At 40.4% G+C, this 13,181-nt stretch overlaps 1 protein-coding gene across 2 annotated transcripts in view; it reads right to left on the reverse strand.

Annotated features, from left to right (window-relative positions):
• Nucleotides 1-2,686: 2,686 nt before the first annotated feature.
• Nucleotides 2,687-13,181, reverse strand: part of NXPH2 (neurexophilin 2) — a 406,557-nt gene continuing 396,062 nt past the window's right edge. For both annotated transcript variants that reach the window (XM_086958882.1, XM_086958884.1), the window contains one exon: nt 2,687-4,248. In XM_086958882.1, the coding sequence (XP_086815008.1) occupies nt 3,505-4,248 (744 nt within the window). In that variant the 3' untranslated portion in view covers nt 2,687-3,504. The remainder of the gene's footprint in view (nt 4,249-13,181) is intronic.

Consider the following 13,181-nt stretch of genomic DNA (forward strand, 5'->3'; position numbering starts at 1 on the left):
AAGTGCCTATCCCAAAAGTAAGTGCCGATGCCCCCACCGGCACCCACATGCTCAAATTAAGCACAATAGTTCTGAAGCCGGCACAAGATCCTCTTTGCTCATGGATCATTAATATATGTTGTGAGCAATTTTCTGCACCCGGGAATTGCTGACTGTGAGACACTCCGCAATGATGTAATTTCCCAAAGGTACATTTTGGCAGATCAAACCTGCAGAAATATATTTGGAGAAAAGCCTGGTAAATACTGGGACAAGCGAATTTTGGTGCAGAGAGCACAAACATTTGGATTTTGTGCTGCATTTCGAAGGGCAAAACTCGTATTGGACAAAATTATTGCACCCGATGACTTCTGATCCACGTGGTATCGAATTTTGCTAAATGCATAATTATCTCACCTTTACGATGGGCAGATGTTACTAGGGGAAAATGTGGTTTCCATAATATATTTGGAATATAGACATATTTGTTTTAGCAGACTCCACTAGATAGCAAACTATATTTTACTATTACTGTAACAAAAGTATATTTTGGCTATATAGCGGATTACTTTATATATTTTTTTTACCTGTGAGCAGCCGCTGTCGGTAGTGGGTGTACCTGCAGGGCGGTGACGTGGGAAGGGGGAGGGGCAGGGTGGAGGGTAGTAATGTATGGATTACGAGTTTTAGAGGTAAGTAAACATATAAATAAATAAAATGAATTTCGGTGCGCGCGCTGCATCGCATTTGGGGATGCAGTGTATGCAACGAAATTCGTTTTATTTATTTATATGTTTACTTACCTGTACAGCTCAGTAATCCATACATTACTACCTCCCATCCTGCCCCTCCCCACGTCACCGCCCTGCAGGTACACCCACTACCAACCGCGGCTGCCTGTGAGTAATATTTTTTTATGAAAACATTTTTTCCTGATAGTTTTTAGAGTCCAGTTTTCCAAAATGTGTACGTTTATCAAAATCTATGCATCAAACTTGATTAAATTCACCAGGTGACTTTAAACCAGACCAAATCAACAAGTTCTGCGCATAACCCCAACCCATATGCAAGTTTCCGCTGGCACAGCACAGCAGGGGTGTCACCATATATAAAAAGAAAAAACCCATACTAGGTTTTTTAATATAAACACCCATGAAGTAAATGAATCATTTATATGAATTGCTTGGGAATGAATCTCATGTGATCCTGAAGAAATGGTATTCATAACTGTAGCATGCAAATCCCTAAATTGAGTAGCAATACTACAGTGCTTTCAGTCACATTGATACTTGGTTAGTTTGCTAGTTAAGCATGTTTTCTCCTACTCAGTTCAAATATTTTAAAAATTAGATTGATTGCTGTTTATTTCTGCTTCATTTCGCAGGGGACCCCTTTATTGTTGAATTCATATTTCAGCTTTATTGCAATGTTTACTCTCACCTAATCTGAACTCATGGAAAATCAGTCTTTTTTTATTTTGGTCCTAAATAGTGCAGATGAGAGTACTGTTAAACAAAGGAGTTCATTGTAGAATATTAACAAACAAAATGTGCAGCCTAACTAATTCTTTTAGCTTACAATAAACACTTTACATTGATTAGATATTATTGTATTTCGTATTCTTGCAGAAGCTGTACACCATTTGCTGTTGTATAGTTCCTGTTTGCAGAATTGAACATGTCTTAAATGCTTGGGGTTCCAACATATGAACTGGAGAACTAGACCCATTGCAGATTTCTTATGATATCCACTTGAGATAAATTTACAGATAACGAAACTAATGTGAACTATTTCACATATTAAATGGCTAACATGAAAATATGGTATGTATTGGCCTTTTAGACCTATATTTACCAGGATTGCTTTAAAGGCTGTCCTATTATACGTGTTCCTTCTCAGTGTTGACCTATTTTGTCAGGTGAATGCTTGTCTCTTAGTAGACTTAAATCACCTTAAGGTGACATGTCATTTTAAACAAATCATTAGCACTTAGACACATTTTCCTTTGAAATGTGTGAAAACACAAAACTCTCTCACACATAAACAACTTGCTCTGTTTGTGCTAATTGTAAATGTACATTTTCAAAAGTATACCAAATGAAACATCATTTTCACATTCAGATCAAAGTATTACCTGGAAGAAATATCTGATTTGGCATCACTCCCAGCTTCTGAAAATCAAATGGGTGCGCTCGTAAATGTAGAGCACGTGTCTTTCACTTGTTCTTGTAAAGTGCTTCCACATTTCCATCAAGAGAGCTATGACAATTAAACAATTAAAGGATGGGCATAATGCCAAAATCTACAAAAGTCAGCTGACTCCTGGTTATGGAATGTCTACCACATACTATATTCATCAAGTTCCATACTTATGGAGTTATGCATATACATACCTTTTTTGGGTTACAGTTTTTTGACTAGTAGACATTCAAGTGAAATAGTATCCAGCCGTGACTTTTGCATAAGCATGTTGCACTAATGACCCTACTACTGTTTAGGAATTATTTCAGTCTTGTGCGCTTGGAATGTAGTATGCACATCCAAACGTTTTACATGAAACCTCACCGTTTCACTTACCTTAAAAATTAGAGTAAACAATGGAACAAAAACATTTTATATCAGAAACTGTTACATTTATAATTTCACAAAAAGAGATATTTTTGCATCCGAATTTTCTTACACTCAGTGCTGTGGCATATGGCACATTGAACAATAATGGATTAACATTAATGCATAGCTATTTATTTCTGAGCTGTGATGAACGAACGATATGCACTGTTTTATAATGATATGGTCACAGCCAACTAGAAGATCCTCTGGATGAAATAATCGGCCGAACCATAAATTCAAGCATGTCCCCAAAACATGCTTTTCATTTTCAAACATAAAATAATATAATTGTGCAAGTTATTTGAGCTTCATTATTACAAAGTAAAATGATAGCAAAAACAACAGTTAGAAATGACAACTCTAATATAAATAGGCTTTAAACACTGTTAATAGTATTTGGGCACTTTCTCAAATTCCAAGTACTTCCCAAGTAAAAAATAGCCTTGAACGTCTTGGAAACATTCACTATTTCAAACACTGCAAACATAAGCAGCCATTTAGTAGGTAGGGATCTTGAACATATGTGATTTCTAACTATGTTTTCGGGGACAACTGTATTTTTTTCACATTTGGTCACCAGGGTTGTTTATCAAACAATTATCACTCACTCACTTTATACAAATAGCGTCTTTCAGAGAACACTTTTTATTTACCATATAATACCATAAGATAATGAAAGTATTGACAAACAATTTCCCACCACACAAGGGTTACTATTCTAAATGGAATTGCACAGACATAGTAAAATATTTACCACACAACACTATTACAGCCACACATGTATTTCATAACCTGATACTAAAGCATTGTCATTTGCAGACAATATAGGAAGCATTAAAATTGTATTTATCGTCGTCATTGCTAGGTCGCTGTGTCTGCCAGCTGCCAAGATTGTTTCCTCTTTACTCTGATTTGTCATCCCGTAGACAAGTATGGCATCTCACTGTGGTAGTTGTAATCAGGACAAACCTTTTGCACAAGTTTGTAATCAACACTGAAGAAAGCAATATATATGCAGATGACCTTAAACGGTTTTGAACATAACCAAGAGACGTGACTCTGTGTCTGCTCTTGGTAGCAAACCTTTGAAGGATCAAAGTTGCACAAAGCTGTCTTCTTAGCTCGATCTGTTTTCTCATATTCAATGCGACAGTTGAAGGACTTGGAGTCCTTGGTCTCCTGTGTGGACTGAGCGGAGACTTCAAACTCCACCACTTTTGACGGAGGCACCAAACTGACAGAAACATTCCCAAGTCCTGTAGAGTTGTGCCGAAAATATACACTGAAAGTCCCATTTCCGTGATCAACAATTTTCCCTGTGATGAGGAGGTTCAGTTTCACTGTTTTTATGTTTGAATGAAAGTCCCCCCATCCAAACATTTTCTTAAATTTTCCTGTTTTTACTATTGGTCTGCGCTTAGTTCGTACTAGAGATTCCTGCACATCAGTGATATTGGAAAGCCAATCCCAGAAATTGTCTATTCTGTCAAAATATGGCATTTGTCCGTTCTTTGGCACTGGTGACTTTTTAGCAAACAGACGCATAGGACTGATGATCCGTGACTGAACAATGTTATCAACCAATGTCTCTGTGGAATCTTTCTCTTTCCATTCCAGGACCTCTGTTGCACTTAGTACATGTTTAGAGTCGCAGCAAATCTGTAGAGAAAAAATAGGATAGTGTAAAAGATCTAGCTGTTGAGCAAACATGCAAAATCATTCCACCAAGTGTACATTTTCATTAAATTATTTTTTGAAAAATGATATACTTAATACTATTAGACTTTTAATATTTCAATGCAATGCAATAATGACCACGTGAAATAAGGACACTTGAATTTATTTTTATGTAAATAATAAGTTCCAATTGTCCATTAAATCATTTGAAGGGTTACACCTTGCAAATATATACTTGCAGCTTATTTAACAGTGAAAAAGTTTGCATTCCGATAAGACTGATAGCTTAATAAAAAATGTATATTTCTATATTAGTTTCAGTTATCCAGGTCAAACCTTTGATATTTTTTCCATTTAAAGTCGCATTTTAATTTACAGCATGTGTGCTTCTCTTGGATTGTATTCTACTCCCTGTGGTAGGCATATTATCCGGAGATCTTAATTTACCAATGTTAAACAGAAACAGTGAAGACATGTTGACATTTATCAAATTTTGATATCAATTGTGCAATATGTACCTTGTACATCTATACATAGAAATGGAACCTGTAGGATCCTACCCTGGGCATCACAGTCCACCAAAATTAGGTCAAGAAAGTACAAATACTGGATAACAGGCTCGTTTTATTCACAAAAAACTATACACATTACTAAAATGTTAAAACATTGTTTTGCAGTTTCGACCACAGTCCATATTTTCTATTCAGAATCTTCACTCTCTCGCTAAAGAAAATAAGGCCCACGATTTCTTGTGATGGACTTGATTTCAAACGACATATTTGGCAACAAAATCGAATCTAGATTAGAATATGTAAATCAATGAGACTGGGTTTCTTACAAATCAAATTGTAACTTTCAAAAATCTTTAAAATGCAGCAAAATACCAAGTTCATGATATTGCAGCATTTTGCCTTAAAATCTCTGCTTGCATTGGTTCCTCATTTAAGTTGGCTTCAAAACAGCTGACTTTACCAGCTGCGCTGACAACTACAGCAATGCAAGCTAATAGGCAGGAGAACCTAACCTACCCTCTTAGTTGTACTTTTACTTGTCATAATAAAGGTATTATAAGCTCATGTATCAGGTTAGTGGAGAAAGCAGGTAGCAATTTAATGTTTCCCACTAGATAAAACCTCAGACCTCATCACATTTCTGAAAAAAACACTTTAGTTATTTTCTCTTTTCTTTAGTAATATCTCATGAATGAAGCCTAGGTTGCTGCAGTACTAATAATAATTGCTGGCTGTGCATATATTCAATATATCTGGCTACGGAATTATTTTGTTCTTTTATTGATTTATGTATTTTTTTACAGTGCAAATCAGGCACACCAAGTAAAGAGAACTTTACAAAGGTTAATAGTTGAGTGATCCAGTATAAAATGTGCAATCCTATCATTATAGCCAACACATTTCTTTCTGACCCAATATATGTCATTAGTGCCTAACAATCGTTGATTGCACAAATATTTTAAATATAGATTTTGACTGCTCTGCACTTCATTAAAATTCCTTATGCATCCAGCCACAAAATATACTCAGTTATCACCAATAATTTCCGGATAAAGAAGAACACGAATGTTGGACTTGGCCCTTTTTACGAATGTTGGACTTGGCCCTTTTTGAGTAAAATTCCTTAAACTTTTTTGCCTTCCTCCTAGACCTTTTTCTGACATGATGTTGCCGACTTAGATGCTTTGGGCACTTTGCCACTGCTGATCAGTGTCAAAGTGCAAGTGCTCCTTGTATAAAGTGTTATGGTAATTGGTTGTCCATAACTGGTACGTTTGTCTTACTAGTAAAGTCCCCAGTAAAGTGCACTATGTGTGCAAAAACTGGTAATGCAAATGCTATTAGTGGGCCTGCAGCACTAATTGTGCCACCCACACAAGTAGCCCTAAAAAGAGATCTCAGGCCTGCCCCTGCCGTGCCTGCTCACCGTTTTTTAACTACCTTGTTGTTGTAACAAGTGCACCCACTTGCCAGGCCTTACCCTTCCCTTTTTATGCACATCAAACAGTCCTATAGCAGGCCCAAGGTACCAACCTGGGCAGGGTGCAGTGTATGTGAAAGGAAGGACATATACTGAGGTGTGTAGCATGTCCTGACAGTGAAATACTGCCAAATTAGTTTTTCATTGTTGCAGGGCCATCTTGACAATAGGACAGAATGCAGTGTCACATGTTTCCAGCATATTCTCCCATAGGCATAAGATGGAGAGATGGAGTTTATTGTGCCTGAACTCAAAATTAATAACATCTTATTGTGAAGATGGTTTTTAAATTGTGTCTTTGGAGGCCACATTTTTAGAAGTGGTTGGTTTCTTATCCTAACCCTCCTGTAGGCCACCAATTGTCTGAAGCTTAATTCAGAAAAGACCGAAGTGGTCATTTTTGGTCACCTTTCTCCGGGCTGGTCATCAGTTTGGTGGCCTACATCTTTTGGAACACCTCCTAGCCCAGCTCCTAAAGTTAGGAATCTCGGCGTCACCTTTGATGTGGGTCTCAACTTCATGGCGCATGCTAACAAAATTGCAGCCACGGCTCACATGAAACTTAAAATGATAAGGAAAATTCTACCTTTTCTACCGGATTCAGTCAGGAAAACTCTGATCACTTCATTGGTGTTGTCCGCTTTGGATTATTGCAATGCCCTCTTCCTTCATGCCCAAAATCGAGTGACAAACAAGATGCAGTCAATTCAAAACGCAGCAGCCCGGCTGCTTTCGGGACTTCCCAAGTTTGCACCTGTCTCCAACACCATCAGGAAACTTCACTGGCTTCCGATACGCAGTCGTATCAAGTTCAAATCGCTGTGCATTGTTTACAAGGCTCTTAACAATCAAGGCCCCCACTTTCTTAAACATAATCTTGTACGTTACATACCAACTCGTGGTCTCCGCTCCACCCATTACAATCATCTAGTAGTACCGCGTACTAGAACAGTCACCTGGGGCGGTAGACGCTTTTTGGTGGCCGCCCCAAAACTCTGGAATTCCCTACCCCCTCACATCAAGACTAGTCCATCCCTGCTAATTTTCCGCAAACAACTTAAGACTTGGTTGTTTGACCAATAGTTAGTAAGGTTCCGTTGGTTCTCCTGGATGTTGACCTTTGCCCTTAGCCAGATCCGAGACGCCTACGGGTATTCGCCGCGCTTTAAAAATAACAATAAAAAAATAAATAAATATGCATTTGGTGTGGTGGGAGGAGAAGAGGGCTGTGCTTCTGCCACAAAAGAATAGCTCCACCTCCTGCGGAGTGTCTGAGGCCAGACCCTCACTATCAAAGAAAGAGGGTATGCACTGGCAGGAAGACACCCAGGTCTGGTTTGGACTGGGCTCAGAGCCCCCTGAACACAAAGACTTCAAAGGCATTAGGGGTATAAATGTGAGAGCTGAAACCCCTGAACTCAAGACTGAACTCAAGCCTGAAAATGGATTGAGACTACTTGGTGATCAAGAAGAAAAGAAGATCCGCTGAAGAGACTGAAGAGAAGGACTGCCCTTGCTGTGTGTTCTGGGGCTGGCCTGCAGTTTGCTGATTTGATTAAGGAGAGGACAAGGGACTTTGCTGTGTCCCCCTGCTTGAAAGAACTTTGCTGCGTGCTGTGTCCCGAAATAACTTGTCTCCAAGGGCCGGAGAGGAGCTGGCTCCCTGTTGTGGAAACTCAGGAACATCAAAGTTTCCAAGTGTGTCTCTGTGACGCTGTGTGTGTGCTTTTTGCAGCCTGAGACCTTTGTGAGAATTGCCCCGTGACCGCGTGCCCTGGAGCAGTCTTGCGCTCTGCTTCAATCGACAGCGTGACCAGAAGTGCTGTGATCGTTATTGCCATTGGCCGGACTGTCGTCCGAAGGGAGAGCTGCGAGAAATCACCGCCGCTGGCGTGTTGGCAGATGAGAAAGAAAGGGGCTGTGGTTACTTAATTTGCTGGTGCCTGTGGGGCGATCTTGAGATTGCTTTCCATCAAGGGACCAATTTTGTGTTGCATTGAAGTTGCCGGCCCGATCACGGAGGAGCACCACTGCCCGAACCTGGCAGGTCCTTTTGCTGTTAAAATTGGACGACGATATGGAGCAGGAGATGCCAAATGATTGCACAAGCAATTTTACGTGACACTGTGTTTCCCCGTTAATGATAACCATTTAAATATTGATAATGGCAGCATCCCACCTGGGTTTGATTGTCTGAGAACCACCAGTCCTATGATGCATTGAGATTACCTATTGAGGCATTAATGGAAATAAAGAAGGGGATATGCTGTTTTTGGTTTTTCTGCCACTATTCAATTACGGGCTGCCCATGAGGAAGGGCGGTTGGCCTGAAACGCGTTGGCAGCAGAGAAAGAAAGGGGCTGTGGTTACGTAATTTGCTAGTGCCTGTGAAGCGATCCTGAGAGGGCTTTCCATTGAGGGGGCAATTTTGTTTTAAATAAATATATATATATATATATATATATATAATTGCAAGTGAGGGTCCTGTGCCACCAGGGTTAGTTTTGCATCTGCAGTATTTTCACTTGTGTTTACTCAAGTTAATTTTTAATGTTAGGGCTTCAAGCCCACATTGGTTTTCATGTGCCATATTTTGATTTGCAATCTTACAAACCAAGGGCTGTGTTTTAAAGGGGCGCTACCCGGCAGCCTGGCCTTGGCATTGAGCAGTTTAATGCCAGGGAACATATTCACTAAGGAGCCCATTGTATCTCTTAGTGCCCTGAGAATGAATGCTGCTAATTAAGATTGACCTAATTGAAGAAACAGGGGCATTACATTTCCCTCCCTTCTTCCTAGGTGTGGGTAAATAGCTTTACAGCGCTGTGCATTGCAACTGGGAGAATGTTGTGTGTGTATACACTGGCCCCAATTGCAATTCAATATAGAGTAGAATGCCTTCAAATGCTACAAGGCTGTCCCATCTACACACTGCAAAGGCACTTTACAAAGAGCTACTCCGCCTCCCCTTTTGTGGATACTCCCCATGTCACTCAGGAATCCACCCCCCACACATTCCAGCCACCATCCACAGACTGACTGCACTCCCTCTTGTAAAGGCACTTCATACCCGCAGGGTAGGATGAGGCATTTATGCTCTGGCAGTGGACAACTTGAGTGCAGTACCACCCAGCAATGGCACCAGGTGGTACATAAGACAATTTTCTCCACACTAATGCTTATGTATCCGTGGCTCCATTGTTTTTGCTTCCCTGCACACCTCTCTCACCATTTCCTCAATGCCCCTGTGTAATCTCCCATCAATCAAAGTTATCCCTCAATTTTGCTCAGTATCATGCCCATAGAAGTGGAGAAGTGTGGCTCAATGGTTAGAGCGACAGAGCCTGATGCAGAGGTCTAGCCCGGGACCAGGGTTCAATTCCCTGCCTCGGCAGGTCTTGGGCTCAAAAATTCCACGGACCTGATAATTCTCGCCTCAGTGCCTATTCTAACCATGGAGTGCAACTCTGGGCAATAGCTTGCTTAATCTCCACAACGGCCCCCACAATGCTAAGGATGCCTGGCCTCCACATTGGGGTTGCCCAGGAGTGGACACCTCACAGGGAAAGCTAGGATGGGTTCCACAGCGGTATTCGTACAAGCGCCTTGAGACCCTTGCGGGTGAGTAGTGCGCTATACAAGTATCAATTTACATTACATAGATAGGGTCTGGGTCTGGCGCCTTAGTGGACTAATGTGTCCATTTTAAGGTCTGTGTTTGACCTCATGGTCACAGGTTCAAATCCCAGCAGGTCCACTCACCCTTTCATCCTTCTGAGGCCAATAACATGAGTATCATTGAGTTGGGTAACAATAAACATCTGTTATTCAGTGCCAAGATACTCTTTGCAGTGAAAGTGCGCTTTACAAATACTTACGTTATGTTATGTATGTTTGTACCAACCATATTTCATGTTTTCTACATATCACAAAAGCAACACATAAAATATGTGTTGATTAACTATTAGGTTAAATAAGCTTTTATCAAATCAACACTGCCACTGTTGATATGGCACCGCATTGCTGCAAGGTATATAGGGGCATATTACCAAGCAATAGCGACAATTAGAGACAAAAATTTACCGCTAAGCTGCGGCGATTTTTAACACAAATAAATTTTGGTATTACCAAGGTTTATCGCAAATGCGATAAAAATCGGCCGCAATGCATGAATATCGCTGAAAAGTCAGCGATATTCATGCATTACCGAGCTAATGCTCTTAGCCATGTTATCCACCTCCCATTGGATAACATGGCTAAGAACTGCTCAGGGCAGGTATTAGCTTTTGGAGATATTCGCGCTTAGCGCGAATATCTCCAAAAGTTGGTAATAGGAGATAGCGATGTTAGCGACTGTTTCCAGTCGCTAACATCTTGGCACGCCCACTTTGCATGTCATTAGTGATAAATATCACTGACATGCAAAGTGGGGCCCAAGCTGGTCGCTATCTCCTACTAGCTGTCGCTAACTGATGTTAGCGACAGATAGGTAATAGGGAGATAATTTTATCCCCGCTTTCTTGGCTTTTAAATCCAAAAAAGCGGATATAAACCCCCTTGATAATATGCCCCATATTTTTTCTTAAACAATATTACCTACTGTTTTCCTCTTGTAAAGAAAAACCTTCTGACCGGCTGACACCTGAACCTGTCATGTCAATGCCACAATTCAGTAATGTGGCATTATCCCTCTGTTCAATGCTTTAAAAAAGTTTGATTGATTTAATTAAAACTACAGTGGTTGTTTTAAAAGGTACGCCGTTCATGATCAAACACTTCAGCCTGCAAAATGGTGCGCTTATGGCTGGATGTTATCAACAAATCCCCGTCCTAATCAGATAGTGCATGATGTCACTCATGTCGGCAAAATTGAAACTTGTATCTGCGATGAAACAACAGATTGCGATCAATGCTTGGTGGCGCGCGGGTCTTACCCAGAAGCCATTTCTCTTTCAAACCACTGGGAAATTGTCAGAGGAGTATAATAAGAAAATGACAGATGGTGCCTGAAGTGCGAGAGAACCAAGGCATGTATCAATATGCTCATTCCGGATGATAATGCCTTCTGACACAATAGCAGCAGTGTCTAAGAGAATGGCAGCAATGTTCAAAAAGGTTAATTTCATCCGGGAGATTCAGAGATTAAAAACGTTGCTGTGTCCTACTGGACCTGCACAACCTGCTGTCTTTTATCCCGATTTCAGTTTTGCAGAAGTGACATACAAGGTGATTAGAAAATGTAACTTCATCATCCCCGCACTTTGCACCATTTCCATAAATTTTTTTAGTAATGGAGGAGGTTTAATTTTCTACTGCCGTATTTTACAACATGTAGGGCCATATGTATCATCAACCTGATTTGCGATTCTGAAAAAGTGATTGTTTAGAAATCGCTATTTCAGAATCGCAAATTGGGATGTATGTACAAATTCGCAATTTTTTTGTATTCCTTAATTGCGATTAGCAAATTGCGAATAACAATTAAGGAATACTTTCCCATTCATTACTATGGGCCAGGAGGCCCATAGGAATGAACGGGAAGTTATTCTCAATTTGCGATTCACAATTTGAGAATAGCAAATTGAGAATAATTTCAAGGGTGCAGGGTTGCACCCCTGAAATAAGCATGGGTGCACATTTGGCGCACATACATGCCCTAAGGGCATGTATGCGCGTCACATGGCACTTTGAAAAATGCAAAACTTTGAATTTTTCAAGGAATTCACAAATTACCACCAACTTGAAGTTGGTGGTAATTTGCGATTCCTTAAGGACAATTTGCATATTATTTGCTTTATACATTGCAATTTAGGAATCGCAAAATGTGCGATTCCTTAAATGCAATTGCAAAATAAGGAATCGCAACTTTTGCGATTCCTTGTTTTACACCAGTTTTTCCTTAATACATACCATTTAGCAAATTTGCATTTGCAAACGCCGAAATTCTGCAAATTTTGGCATTTGCGAATGGGAATGTGCTTGATACATATGGCCCCTAGTCACTTCACGTGATCGCCCAAGTGCAATTTAATACACATTTTAAAATGCAAATTACTTTGTTTAATGTGGTGATGTCAGAATCAAAAATCAATAAGTGAGTGTCCACTACTACAATGCTACCTATCAAACTGCAGTGTTATTGAACTCTTTGTTGTTCTCAATGGTTTTTATATTTACAACGGATTCGTAACATTATGGGCCTCATTTATGAGACCCCTTGCGCCACCGGAACATCACTTTTGCCTGCTCCATATTTACGTGGAAGCGCTAAGACACTTTTCTGGGCTTAATGCTGCCTCGTAAATATGGCTCCCTTTAAGGCAGTTTTCTGTGTTAAATGGGCGTATAATGGGTGTTGCTGGGGGCGGTCCCAGCAACACCCAACAGCTTTTTGACACTGTCCCAGATTTACGAGAAATCGTATATCTGAGGCAGAGCCAAAAATGTACGCCTCCCCAGGGGAGGCGTAAGGGAGGAACAACAAGTATAAATATCTTTATTTCTCCTTGTTTTTTCTTTTTCTATGTGGGCTGCATTCTGCTGCACACATAGAAAAGGGGGAAAAGCTTCTTCTGAATATTTTTGTGCAGGGAGGTTTCCCTACCTGCACAGAAATATTCATCCCCACGACGCAGGCACCCTTGCGCAATGGCTCAAAGGTGCCTGCATTGGCACACTGAGGCCCTTTGTGCACAGCACAGGGGAAAAGGACAGGAATGCACCGTATCTGATAAATATAGCACATTCTTGCCCTTTTTTTACCATTGGGCAATGCAGTAAGAAAAATATTAATAATTCTTCTATTGTTATTATTGTTCTTACCACCATTATCACAAAACTACTATTAGCCTCTTCACTGCGGCGCGAATTCCGCCGTAGTGCTGGACACTCCAATCGCGGACGTGGTTATGACGGCTCCTGGC

The sequence above is a fragment of the Lissotriton vulgaris genome, chromosome 2_1 (assembly GCF_964263255.1).
Source record: "Lissotriton vulgaris chromosome 2_1, aLisVul1.2, whole genome shotgun sequence".
NCBI classification, from domain to species: Eukaryota; Metazoa; Chordata; class Amphibia; order Caudata; family Salamandridae; genus Lissotriton; species Lissotriton vulgaris.